The 13808-nt window shown below is 49.3% G+C and overlaps 1 protein-coding gene across 1 annotated transcript; it reads left to right on the top strand.

The window, feature by feature from the left end:
- Positions 1 to 1683: 1683 nt before the first annotated feature.
- On the top strand, positions 1684 to 2226 carry LOC149767831 (uncharacterized). Its single transcript, XM_089930405.1, has one exon. The coding sequence runs from the start codon at positions 1684 to 1686 to the stop codon at positions 2224 to 2226; it is 543 nt and encodes a 180-aa protein (XP_089786531.1).
- The last annotated feature ends 11582 nt before the right edge of the window (positions 2227 to 13808 follow it).

Genomic DNA, 13808 nt, shown 5'->3' with positions numbered 1-13808 from the left:
GGCCTAACACAACAACAAGAGATTCTTTAAAGAACAATGTATTGCCGTAGAGTAGTAGTTTAATTATGCCTTATGTTGATCATTTTATCTTCCAGCAAGCTAAATTTATGAAACCCTCTATACTAGGTCATCAAGCACAGAAGTGCAAAAATATTTTGATATGATGACATGGCTGCGGGAGTTAAACTTAGGGCTAGTGCACGGATCTGTCAGCTATCAGAAATCCAATCAGCTAAAAGCCAGTACACAAAACTTACTGTGGTAAGAATAAGCCCGTCTCAAATGAACTCCTCCATCTAAGCCGTTGGGAGTCGGTGTACAAAAATTAAATATTAGTTACCAAACTATAAGTCCACCATATATCTGCCACCGTGCACACTCTCACTCGTAACTCACAAGGACCCACATCAGTCCATCATTGAAGATTTTGATAAATTCAACGGGCAAATCCGAAAATACTTTGTCTTCGTAATGGCTGCACTTCTTCTACGCCTATCTAAAAGCTAACCGTGGTAACGGCAGCTTTATCAAATTTAATTGATTCACAAGAAATTTTTATTTTGCCTTTTCGATAGGTAACGTTCAAGAAATTCCTATGACCTATTTGCTAAGCACGAGAGTGAAAGCGATAGAGACCCTACTAAAGATGGACGAGGCGAAGATAGTGGTGGTTGTTCACCAAAGATTGCTAGTGGTCGATAACTTCCACCTTAAGAACTCGCCAATAGCATTGCAAAGGATCTGAATCCAACTCTAGAGTTGTCATAGGCATTGAAGTTCCTCGGCAATAAAAGTGAGAGCTTTATTGAACCTTGCTCGTAATTACTCAATATCGACCGAAGCGGTGGCCTGCATCTCCATCTCCCTTAGAACCATCTTTGCAATGTCCAACCATAAGTGCATCAAGTAACACCATCACGACTTCCGGTATGCTTGAAACCTATGGAGGTCGTGATATTGCCGGAGCCGAATTCCGATTTTGCTCAACAACACCTGTTAGTCAAATCCGAAGCCCCAAATACCCCACCCCTCTCAAGCCCTATCATGTTTTTTTTTCTCCGGGAGGTGATTATCCATGTTATTTTTTTTTTACAATTATGGCACCAATTAATAGAACCTTCAAGAAACAAAAACAAATGTAGAAGTGAAAATATTGTTCAATTCGCAGATGATTTAAGTGCCATAAATTCGGGCTTCAGTCTCCTCTCTCCAGCTTCATTAAGACAGCGCATCTTATTTCCGTGGTTCGATATTCTCACTCGCACATCCAACAGCCATTAGATCCCCCAACTGGGCAAAGCCACCGCACGAGTTCGTACTTTGCGCGAAAAAGAATGATTGATTGATCTCCTCAAGCACACCGATTCATCTGCCTGTTTAGATCTCCAAGCGACCATTCCGCAATCCAACGGTAGATTCGCCCGAAGGAAGGGGAATCTTGCTTCGATCTCAACCCCTTTCCCACGCCCCCCCTCTGTTTGAAACCCCACACCTCCCTCGAGCGAGGAAACGGAGAGTATTAATATATCCTTCTCTACATAGCAAAAGATTGTATTCTCTCCGTCTCCCCCACCAACCCGCCCCCCCGCATCCGAGATCGGGCAAGCTATGAAGGAAACGGCGGTCCCGCCCTCCAAGACTCCGGCAGTTACAGCGGCCGGATGTCCGCCGGAAAGCCGCCCAATGCGCCGCCGGACGCGATCCTCCTCAAGCTCTGCCTCTTCCTTCTCCTCCACCTCCCCCTCCCCATCTCCTTCTCCCGCTCACCGAATCTTTTCCCCCCTCCGCCCCTCCTCCACCATCCCCTTCTCCTGGGAGCACCTTCCCGGCGTCCCCAAAAGCCCCAGATCTCTCCCCCCCACTTCCCACTCAGCCGCCGACCCCCACCGCCGCCTCCTCCCCCTCCCTCCCCCACTTCGATCCAAATCCGTCCCCTCCATGCGCCGCAAGAAGCGACCCGACGACCCCTTCGCCGCCGCCCTCGCCGAGTGCGCCAAGGACGATCCCTCCGAGACAGAGCTGGACGACCTCTGCGGGGAGCCCGCTGCCAGCGCCCGGCGGCGTAGGTCAGCAGCGCCGGCGATCACGGACCGGTTCGGGCTCTTAGATCTGTACGGCTCCTGCAAGACCACGTGCTCCGTCGCCAACGCCACCATCTGCGTCCCCCGGTCCATCACACACCGCGCCGCCGCGTACGGCCTCCTCAACCGCCGGTCCACTTCCTAACCCCACTCCGGTCCGCTCTGATCCAAGATAGGTACATAAATAAAATAAATGGAAATCTAATAATCAAATAAATCTCCCGTTAATTATTTGTTTCTCCATGCTTAATGTTGCTATTTTTGCCTTAATTTTCTCTCTTTTCTGTAACCGTGTACACTACGTTGTCTCTTGAAATATGGCAAATCCTTGCACTGCGTAAGATATGTAACACTAGATCTGGCTCTACATCCACTTGAGGTAGAGCCCGTTTTCCTGCACCGCTGGCATCCGACGTGGCATAAGGAGATTGGTTACGTAGACCAATGCCCTGCAGCCATGTGGAATGCTTATTTGTTATGCGCTTGTGCTTCATTATATTTTTCATCCCTGTTTTTTTCCTGGCATCAGTGGAATAAGGTCCACGGTAGTCATCGGAGAGTGAGTTTATCCGGGTCATTAGCTGGAAGTCTGGAATAAAGGCTTAGAATAGTGGGCATAGTTGACTACTTTTAGCTGGAATAGCTCGAGTTGAGATAGTAAACAATTGGAAGACCGTGCAGTGTTTGGTGAGCCACGACGTCTAATATAAAAGTTAAAAAAAACTCTGTCGTCGTTCGAGAATCAATCATACAATAATTATATTTTTTTTGGTCTTGGGAGTCGCATAGATACCACCGTCGGTCTTCTCCCATAAAAGTCAAGATAGAGATTCTCGCTCGTGTTTTTTTTCCCGGAGGTCACGGAATGTGATGGTACGATTTCCGCTCTTCGTCGGTGCTTGCTTTGGAGAAGGAAATTGCACTCACGTCAGTTAAGTGGACGAGACATTCTCGCCGCTGGATGTCTTCGTCGGAGTGAATGTACCTTCCCATCATCACTCGATTAGATGATTTCATGAAGTGAATGTCGAATTGGAGATCCTGTTTCCAGGTTTTAGTGGCCAACATTTTGCGACAAAGTGATGTGATGCGTTAAGTAGTCCCCCTCGCTGGGCTGAGAGCGTGGCCATCCATAAATAGGACGTGGACTTCTTTAGTAGGTGGCATAAAGCACTTTCATGTACATAATTGTGCTTGACACAAGCATTATATCATGAATAATTGTAAGCAAAACAAAGATTTGACCGTCATTTCATGTTTCTTAATAAATAAATAACTCGGAAATTTTAGAAGGTGCGTTTCTTCTATTTATTTTTTCTATTAAAAACATAAAAATTATTTTTTTGAAAAAAAAGAAAAAAATAAAACAGAATAAAAATGGAACCAAGAGAGAAAGGAACGACTAATGGGAGAGAAAGTATGGGGAGGAAATAATTTTAGATGGGATGCTATAGCCCAATGCAAAGTTCAAAAATATTGTTAGGGTTCAAAAGAAGTTATCATGTGACAAGTTTGGGATCCGCCTTTCACATCATAATCTATGGTCGTATACCATCTTCAACAAGGTTTGGGGGTATAGGGATGAAAACATGATCAAGTGACAAATCTAGAATTGAATCTCACTTAAATTTCGAAGGCTAGAGGAGAAAAAATTGTCATGTGTATTAAAAAAAATATAGATAAAGCAATCTGATTTATCGTGGCACCGAACAATAGACTCTAGTTTTATAACTTTGTACCATAGAGTCCTATACCACCGTAATAGCTGTTATGCCATCCATTTCAAAAGTGACTATGTCTTAGCTATCTCGATATCTTTCAGTGCAATATATAGTATATCATTGAAATAAAAAAGAGCCATCTATCTTCGAGATAGATAATGTGATGACTATTCATGATAGAACCTGTTGAGGTCAAGGTGAGGTCGGGCTCCGACCCACACCTCCAGTGCTATGGAGGGATCTGCCGTCCTCCGACCTTGTTCCTACCGGTCTCAGACAGCGGAGGCGACTGCTTCTCCTTAGAGGTATTGTCCGTTTTGAAGAAGTGCGTACGTATCGCGCGATGCGTGTTGTGTGCAGCTCTTAATGGACAATATACCTCTCACAGCTTTGTCATTCTTAAAAGGGTTCTCTAAAGAAAAAGGGGTTGTCCCCCTCCATTTAAGGAACAGACTTCTGCGCTATCTAGTCGGAACCCCTTATTCCCACAATACAATTATATTGTGCGGTGCAAAAGTTGCGCCATAGAAAATATGGTTCCTTAAGTCTATGATAATCGATATATCTCAACTCTTTGCATACAAGGAACGAAGGTTGTGCCAACTAAAGGATCCCAGGCAGCATCCGCAACACGATTGTTTGAGTCTTTTTTAGCCCATTTTATTTCTAGGGTAGGGTCGGGGATGCACGGCGTACGACTAATAACGCCAAAAATGACAGCCATGATGATGCTGGAGTTGTCAATCGGTTTGGTTCTTAAGCTTGACTTTTGGCGTCGGCGGCTCCCCCGATGCCCAGCCCGACGACTGGCTCCACTTTCCCCGCTGAGACCTTCACTGCGTATCTCGCACGGCGGCTTTTGTCACTTCTTCGGTTTTGCTGCAGCGCAAATCCCTTGAACTGCAAGGTATTCATCAACTCTGCCTTCTAAACTAAATCCGCTACTTCCTCTACTTGTCTCGCCACCATATTAAACAACCTGGATTGGATATCCTTAGAATGCAATGCTAGCGTAACAAAGAAGTCTCTAGTAATTAAAGAGGTTGTCAAGCTTAAATCTTGCTCCTTAAACATCACGATTTCTGCCATTATTTAATTTCCTTTGATTTCCATGTGATGAAAGCACTTCCTTGCATAATATAACATTATAAAACATTGTTATTCAAGGTAATGTAATGAAAAGTCTTAAGGAGCTTCAAAAATGCTCCCTGCCAAGACATGCTATATACCAAGATTTCTTGCATTGCTTAGAAATTTACTCTTTTAAGTGTAGAATGGATAGTTTTCTTTCCAAAATTTGATGCTTCCTCATTTTATTATTATCAAATTGAAAAAATAATTTAATACAAAGTACATTGTTTTGGTACCAAACTCTGTACCAGTGCTATTTAGTCAGCGCGTCGGTACGTCTGGTATGGAAGTTGGTTCGGCGTACCGTTATGCTCTCCTACCGTATTAGCGATATCGAACCGATACGATACGATATGTTCTGTACTATTCGTTCGGTATAGTATAACGTACCTTAATTTAGTGTTTTAATTCCGTTCTTGAAATGAAAAATAATTAGAAGCTAATCAGTTTGATTGTAGAGATTTTAGGACATGTTTGGAAGGTTATATCCACTTTGTATATAGATGGAACACACTCTTTAGGGCATAGATGAGAACAGTTTTAATAATTGAGGGAGCCTAAGAGCCCCCAACTCCCTCATGGATGAATAGATCCACCTAGTATATTACTTGCCCTATATTCAAAATATCTAGATTGAAAGACTGGTGGCTTCCCCTCACTCCACAAGATCGCTTTTTATTTTACTCCTAAATCTTTGCGCTCATGTGCATATGTGCATGGGTGTGTTTTTCTTTCTTTTTTCTTTTTCCTTGTTTTTTGAATGAACCATTGGTTGCTAAGATGAGAGATTCCAACATTAGACCTCAAAAGAATATAATTAATGGAGGGATTTGTTGTAAGCAATATTTTACCTAAAAACTGCCATATTTTTATTTTATAAAAGTATTATAAAGAAATAATCTATTAAAAAAAATCAGAAGATTAAAAAAAAGCTTGTCTGGATCTAGGCCATATACAACAAGCCATATACACTACCTTAAGAATGTGGTTCGCCCCCTACGTGTAAGTTTGCAGCGATCTCATTCCTAAGGTACAACAAGCCAACTCAACTCGATCCTCCTTTAACGAGCACGATCGTTGAGGAGGCTCGACTCGACCGACTTCTTCATATGTTCAAAAATAGAAAACAGAAAGTTGAAGAGTGGAAGAACTCTCTGTTTGTAAAAAAAACTCTCGGAAGATAAAGTACCAGTGAGAGAGAGAGGGATTGGATTGTTTTTGAATTAATCCCGTAAGAGCATATTTATAGACTCTATTCAGAAGACTGAAGACATGCGATGGTTCCAAAAACACGTGAGTCACAACTCTTCTAAAAGAGATGTCTCACAAAAAGACATTTTAAAGCATTTAAAATAACTAAAATTTAGAAAATTTTTATAAATTTAACTTTTTTTTTTATTAAAACTCCAACATTTACAACTCCATTGGACCAGTTCAACAGGGAAGCTGATAGAACAACTAATTGCATAGATCATACTAGAGACTGGTCAATGGCCAGAGAAGCAAGGAGCTAGATAAGCACTTTAAGTACTAGCAGGACCCATGAAACCACTCTGCATGATTGTATTTAATGGAATTTATTGATACTAGTCGATGCAGGACCTGTCTCAGTGGATGAGACAAGCTTAATTAAGGATGCAACCATCCAACTTGGCATGTTGAGCATCACATAGCCCATGAAGTGGGGTTTACAGAGCTACTTCAGTCAGCAACCAAGCATTTCAATCCCTATCTTCAAATAGCTCACCTAGCATGGCCCCACAACCAACAGGCCAATTATGAGACATATATATATATATATATATATATATATATATATATATATATATATATATATATATATATATATGGTTAAACTAGATCTTATTTGAGACTATTGCTGAGTCGCATCCTCCTTCCACAACCCACAATTTCAGTACTTGCAAGGATGGCTTTAAGAATGGTCGATGGTGCCTTTGTTGTTAGGTTCAACTTAAAAGCTGATTTCTAGTAGCCCTGCCTCTTAGCTAGAGTATAAGCACAGGCAGACCAAACTAAGCTTCTTCCTTTTTTTGATGGGAAAAAAGCTAAAGCTCTGCCTCCACCACTCGGGCTTGGAGCTTGTTTTGGTACGGGAGTTGGGTCCCTTGGTGTTACTCCAAAGCAAATTGCAAGCATCCATCATCATCTTATCTTAATTTTAATTACTACTCACCAAATCTTTTGGTCAGGCAATGGTTGGATCGCAATCTTGGATCCTCTCGCTGCTTCCTGGTGTTACATCTGGGTCCCACTTGCCCTAGATCTCCCAATTGCTGTAAACGCTGGACAATGACGTAGGGACTCTGTGAGCCACATTTCTTGCACCTCGTTTGGCCCCACACGCCACAAGTTGCAGGAAGAGTCCTTCTGCCTTCCTTTTAAGAGTCCTTCTGCTTGCCCTCCTAGGTTCTGACTCGTTAAAAAAAATAACCAAAGTAAACAACAAGACCTGATATGTCTTTTTGATAATAAGTAATTGTCCGTGTCCCACCATGAGAAAGCGGTATATATGTGGACGTCTATTTCTTATGTCCTAATCCTTTGGTTCAAAAACACAAACGTTGGAGACCATGACTTCCGACTGATTGCAGCTGGAGGACGGTATCTATTTGACGAGTCTTTCTAGTGGCGGAGCTACGCGCGGCGTGGGAGGACCCTGTCCATGCTAGAGTACACTTGAGTGCTTGACGGATTTTTCTTAAGGGCGATTCGGTCAAAGTAATTGATTAGGTCCGGAGCGGACATATCAGGTCGAATTTGTACTCCTTTGTCCGAGATATTTGCCATATTGTGGAGGCGCTTAATGCTTTTCGGATCTTGCATGTGTTTCGAAAGATGAACAGTGCTGCGGACTGGGTCACTTTCTTTACAGCACATCACTCTGGAGCCGTCTCATGAAGGACCTTTACATCGTTGTTGGACCACTGCATGCTGTCATCGCCGCCGCCACTTACCATCGGAAACCATAAGGTTTTTTTTTTGGCAAAACACCATAAGGTTTTTTTTCGCTCAACCACTAGCTATGAACAATAGGTATGCTCGCACAATAAGGATCGTGAGACTACACCACATGGATTATGCTCTTAACAAAAATATAGTGATGAGTCTTGTTGGGGGGAATAAAGTTTCCCCCCAAATGACATAAATGCCCCTAAGAAGCCGTACAACCTCCGACTCCGGACAGCCGAAGTCAGCGTCCGACCTCGGAACGCTCGGCCACAAGACGACCGACCCCGAAACCTCCGACCTAAGAGAAACCCCGATGTCCGAGGACCGTACTCTAACACCCCTCCGGCATTTATTGCGCATGGCCGCTGTAATCTTCCGGCACACTCAACAATAAATGCGGATCTCCGGCTTACTCCATAATAAATGCGGATCTCCGGCTTACTCCACCAATAATGCGGATCTCCGGCTTACTCCATAATAAATGCGGATTTCCGACTTACTCCACAATAAATGCGCATGGCTCCTGACATCTACGGATCCCCAGCTCTCCACGGCAAATCGACCCAGCAGGGTCTAGTCGACTATGATAAGTCTCTGATCTCGGCCATACCGCCGACATCAGTGCAATGATTCGCCTGACCGAGCGCCGACCTGAACAACATGCCAAGCCGTACTACGGCCTCGCCCTGTTACATCACAGGTAAACCGACCCCCGCATATAAAAGGGAGCCTTGGCCTCCCAAGAGGGGGGGGAACATTCATATACCCAAAAATCACTGTTTATCTCCTTCTCCCCACTATTTGCCCCCTCCCTGACTTGAGCGTCGGAGGGCCGGCGCCGGAGAACCCGGCCACCGGTTCGTGTGCAGGCACCCGGACGGAGGACGCCACCAGCCAACGGACCGCCGCCCCGCTGCGAGGACCTGCTGTTCCTTCTCTCCGACCGCCCCGAACGGAGGACGCCGCCCGCCGACAGACCGCCGCCCCGCCGTGAGGACTAACAGTCGCTCCCTCTCCTCGACCGAAGATTGCCCCCGAGTCCAATTTCCAGCAACAGTTGGCGCTAGAGGAAGGGCCCGAGTAGCAGTCATGAAGTTGAGAAGTAAGGGAACCTCTAACGTCTCCCGGCGTCCCCCGCAAAGTCCTGGACACTCCGTCCAGAATTCTCCAACTCCGGCTGACCCAGCTCCTCAGGTCCAGCCGGAACAGTTCAATGTCCTGGCACAGCAAGTCCAGGCCCTGGCCGCCGCCGTTCAGGGCCTGCGGCGCGTGGAGGCTTTACCGGCACTTCCCCCGCAGGCCCAGGCCCCGCCGGAGTGTCTCCCCAACGGCCCGGCTCTCCCCAGCCAAAATTTGCATGGCTCCTCCAGAGCCAACAATGGAGAACGAGCTTCTCCCCGGAGAGAGTTACCGGGAGAAGGTTTCGACCGGAGACCCCAACTTTCTGAGGCGGAGTCAGCCCCGGATCACCGTGAGCTGGCGCAAACCACAGCGACAATCCCACGGGTGGGGGAGCTCGACCGAAAAGTCGAGCATCTGGAGCGCCAGATTGCGGCACTCCACAGCAAGAAGGCAAGACAGGAAGGGGACTTTGAGTTCACTACCAAGTCCCCCTTCTCCCGCCAGATCGAGGACGAGCCAGTTCCCGCGAGGTTCAAAATGCCTCAGGTGGAGCCCTACAGCGGAATCACCGACCCCCTCGACCACTTGGAGAGTTATCGGGCCCTCATGGCCCTACAAGGGTCCTCGGAGGCCATACTCTGCAAGGCCTTCCCAGCAACCCTCCGAGGGACCGCTCGGCTTTGGTTCTCTGGTCTGAAGCCGAACACGGTGTCCTCTTTTGAGCAGCTCGGCAGGCAGTTCGCCACCAACTTTGCTGCCAGCCGGCGCCAGCGACGGACATCAGACTCCCTCCTGGACATCAAGCAGAAGGAGGGGGAGTCCCTCAAAGAGTACCTGGACCGCTTTACCGCCGCCACATGGAAGGTTCGCGAGCTAGACCAGTCGATAGCCATGTCGGCTCTGAAGACTGGGGTCCGCTCCTACCGATTCCTCTTCTCCATCGAGAAGAGCTTCCCGGCCGACTTCACCGAAATGCTGGCCCGAGCCCGGAAGAACGCCAAGGCCGAGGAGGCAGTCGCCTCCAGGCGGGGGGCAATCGAGCCCACCTCGAAGAAGCGGAAGAAGCGCCGCGAGGAGCGCGGTCGACAAAGGAGCCGGTCTCCCCGCCGAGAGAAGAATCTCCCCAGACTGAGGAGCCCGCCCCGTCAGCAGGGGCGACCTCAGCAGAGGACACCTCCTCGTCCGAGGTCTCCACCACGGCCCCGGACGTACCAGGCGAGGTACGAGAACTATACACCCGTCAATGCTCCTCGGGCCGAGATCCTGATGGAAATTGAGGGTCGGGACTTCTTCCGACCCCCGCCTCCTATGCGAGACACGGGATTTCCCCGAAATTCCAGGAAGTACTGCCGCTTCCACCGAGATCGCGGGCACGACACGGAGGACTGCTTCCAACTCCGGGACGAGATAGAAGCGCTCATCAGACGGGAAGTACTCAACCGGTTCGTGAGGAACCGACATGAGGAAAGGAGGCCGGCGGAGAATGTCGCACCAACCGAAAATCCTGGCGGCAACAGGCCTATCGCCGGCACCATCAACATGATTGGGCGGACCTCGGCAGGAACAGCCGCCCAGGGAGCACCCCCGAAGCGCCCACGCACTGATGAAGTCATCTCGTTCTCGGACGATGACTTAGAAGGGGTCGAGACCCCTCACGATGACGCTGTGGTCATCTCAATGATTGTAAATAGGTTTGATGTAAAGCGTGTCCTAGTTGACAATGGAAGCTCAGCCAACATTTTGTACTACCATGCCTACCAAAAAATGGGGTTGACAGAAGGACACCTCCGGAGAATCAATGCCCCGCTGGTCGGGTTTACCGGAGATGCGGTCCCGGTTGAAGGTGAGGCTAGCTTCCTTGTCACAGTTGGCCTCGCCCCCCGGAAGAGCACTGTGAGGACGGACTTCCTGGTGGTCCGTCTGCCCTCGGTCTACAACGCCATCCTTGGGCGCCCAGGGTTAAACGCCCTTCGAGCCGTGGTCTCAACTCGCCATTTGCTCATGCGGTTCCCCACCGGCCAAGGAGTGGGCGAGGTCCGCGGAGACCAACTGGTCGCCAAGCAATGCTACATGGCGGCCCACACAGTAAAGCAACCAGCCGAGGCACCAGACCGCCCGATGGGCCCTTTACTGCCCATAGAAACCCTCGATGCGAGGGACACCCTCTGGAAGAAGCAAGTAGAGCCCGGTGAGCTCCTTATTCAAATCCCACTACAAGAAAATTTTCCCGAGCTAACCGTGCAGGTTGGCTCCGACCTCGGCGCCCATGAGAGGAATCGCCTCGTCAGCTTCCTGCGGGACAACGCTGACGTCTTCGCCTGGTCGCCCACGGACGTGCCAGAAATTGACCCCGAGGTCATGGTCCACCGACTCCAGGTGAGGCCAACCAGCAGGCCTGTAAAGCAGAAGAAAAGAGGCTCCGCCCCTGAGCGACAACGAGCTGCGGCCGAGGAGGTGGACAAACTCCTCGGAGTCGGCTTCATCCGGGAGGTCTCCTACCCGGATTGGCTCGCCAATGTAGTCCTCGTAAAGAAGGCCAACGGAAAATGGCGTATGTGCGTGGACTACACCGACCTGAACAAGGCCTGCCCAAAAGACAGCTTCCCTCTCCCGAGCATCGACCAGCTCGTCGACTCCACTTCAGGACATCAACTGCTAACTTTTATGGACGCCTTTTCAGGATACAACCAAATCCGAATGGCGCCAGAAGACGAGGAGAAGACGGCCTTCATCACCGACAAGGGCACCTACTGCTACAAGGTGATGCCCTTTGGCCTGAAAAACGCTGGGGCCACCTATCAGAGACTGGTCAGCCAAATCTTTAAAGACCAGATCGGCCGGAACATGGAAGTCTATGTGGACGACATGCTGGTAAAGAGCCAAGCGGCGGAACACCACATAGCCGATCTCAGCGAGACATTCGCCAAGCTCAGAAAATACCAAATGAAACTCAATCCGGCGAAGTGCGCGTTCGGAGTCACCTCGGGCAAGTTCCTGGGTTTCATAGTGACCCAACGCGGAATTGAAGCCAACCCGGAGAAAATCCGGGCACTGCAAGAGATGTCGCCTCCAAAGACAGTTAAGGAGGTGCAGCGGCTCGCGGGGCGGGTAGCCGCCCTGGGAAGGTTTGTTTCTCGATCAGCCGAGCGTTGCCTCCCCTTCTTCAAGAGCCTCAAACGGCCGAAAGACTTCCGGTGGACAGAAGAATGCCAGCAAGCCTTTGAAGAGCTTCGGAGCCTTCTGGCCTCTCCCCCGCTACTCACCAAGCCCCAGAAGGGCGAAATTCTTTACTTATATCTGGCCGTCTCCCCAGCTGCAGTAAGCTCGGTCCTCGTCCGGGAAGAAGACAAGCTCCAAAAGCCGGTCTATTACACCAGCCGGGTTCTCAGGGATGCTGAGACCCGATATTCTAAACTTGAGAAGACCATCTTCGCTCTCATCATCTCGGCTCGGAGACTCAGGCCTTACTTCCAAGCCCACACGATAGCTATATTAACCGACCAGCCTATGAAGCAGATATTGCAGAGGTCGGATCGTGCGGGGAGGATCGCCAAATGGGCGGTCGAGCTCGGGGAATTCGACCTAGAATATCGGCCCAGGCCGGCTATCAAAGCTCAGATACTCGCCGACTTCATCGTGGAGTGCACCCTTCCGGACGACCCCGAGCCGCCATCTGAGTCCGTAGAGGAGACCCCGAAGCAGCCATGGGTCCTGCACTCGGATGGGTCTTCGACCCCGGGGGGCAGCGGGGCCGGACTTATCCTCACCAGTCCAGATGGAGTGGTGGCCGAGCAAGCTCTGCGCCTCGAGTTCCCGGCCTCGAACAATGAGGCCGAGTATGAGGCTCTCATCGCCGGGCTCAAGCTGGCGAAAGAACTAAAAGTGGGAGACCTGACGGCCTTTAGCGACTCCCAGCTGGTGGTGAACCAGGTCCAAGGAGATTTTGAAGCTAAAGAGCCATCCATGCAAAAGTATCTCCAAAAGGTGCGGGAACTCACATCTGCCCTGAATTCTTTCAATATTCAGTATATTCCCAGAGCGGAAAACCTCAGGGCAGACCAGCTATCCAAACTGGCCACCTCCCGCATGAGCGAGCTTTCCAAGGGAACAGCGCTCGAGTATCTTCGGGTCCCCAGCACGGAGGAACCCGAGCCCACTATGTGCATCGACTCCGAGCCAAGCTGGATCGACGGGCTCGTCTGCTATCTTCAGGACGGAACTCTACCTCATGACGAGACGGAGGCTCGCCGAATCAAGCGCCAGGCTCCCCGGTATGTCTTGTACGAGAATAAACTCTATCGACAATCATTTACTTCTCCCCTTCTCAGATGCCTCCGCCCCTCCGAGGCGGATTACGCCCTCCGAGAGGTCCATGAAGGGATCTGCGGAAATCACCTGGGGGGTCGAGCCTTGGCCCATAAGATCCTGCGGCAGGGATACTACTGGCCCACACTCCAGAAGGACGCAATGGATTTCGTCCGCAAGTGCGATCGGTGCCAACGAAATGCCAATATCCAGCGCCGACCTTCAGCTCTGCTGACCTCCATCATCGCCCCCTGGCCGTTTGCCCAATGGGGGATCGACATCCTGGGGCCCTTTCCCCTGGCCACCGGACAGAGAAAGTTCCTGGTCGTCTCCATCGACTACTTCACCAAATAGGTCGAGGCCGAACCTGTTGCCCGGATCACCGAGCAAAAGATGCGGGACTTCGTGTGGAAGTCTATAATCTGCCGATTCGGACTACCCCGTATCCTTATATCTGACAATGGTCGACAATTTGACA

Source organism: Phoenix dactylifera, chromosome 4 (genome assembly GCF_051530095.1).
Source record: "Phoenix dactylifera cultivar Ajwa chromosome 4, Ajwa_hap1_PhDact_Kaust_v1.1, whole genome shotgun sequence".
NCBI classification, from domain to species: Eukaryota; Viridiplantae; Streptophyta; class Magnoliopsida; order Arecales; family Arecaceae; genus Phoenix; species Phoenix dactylifera.
The sequence above is the reverse complement of the archived record's forward strand: the minus strand, read 5'-3'. Positions and strand labels throughout refer to the sequence as shown.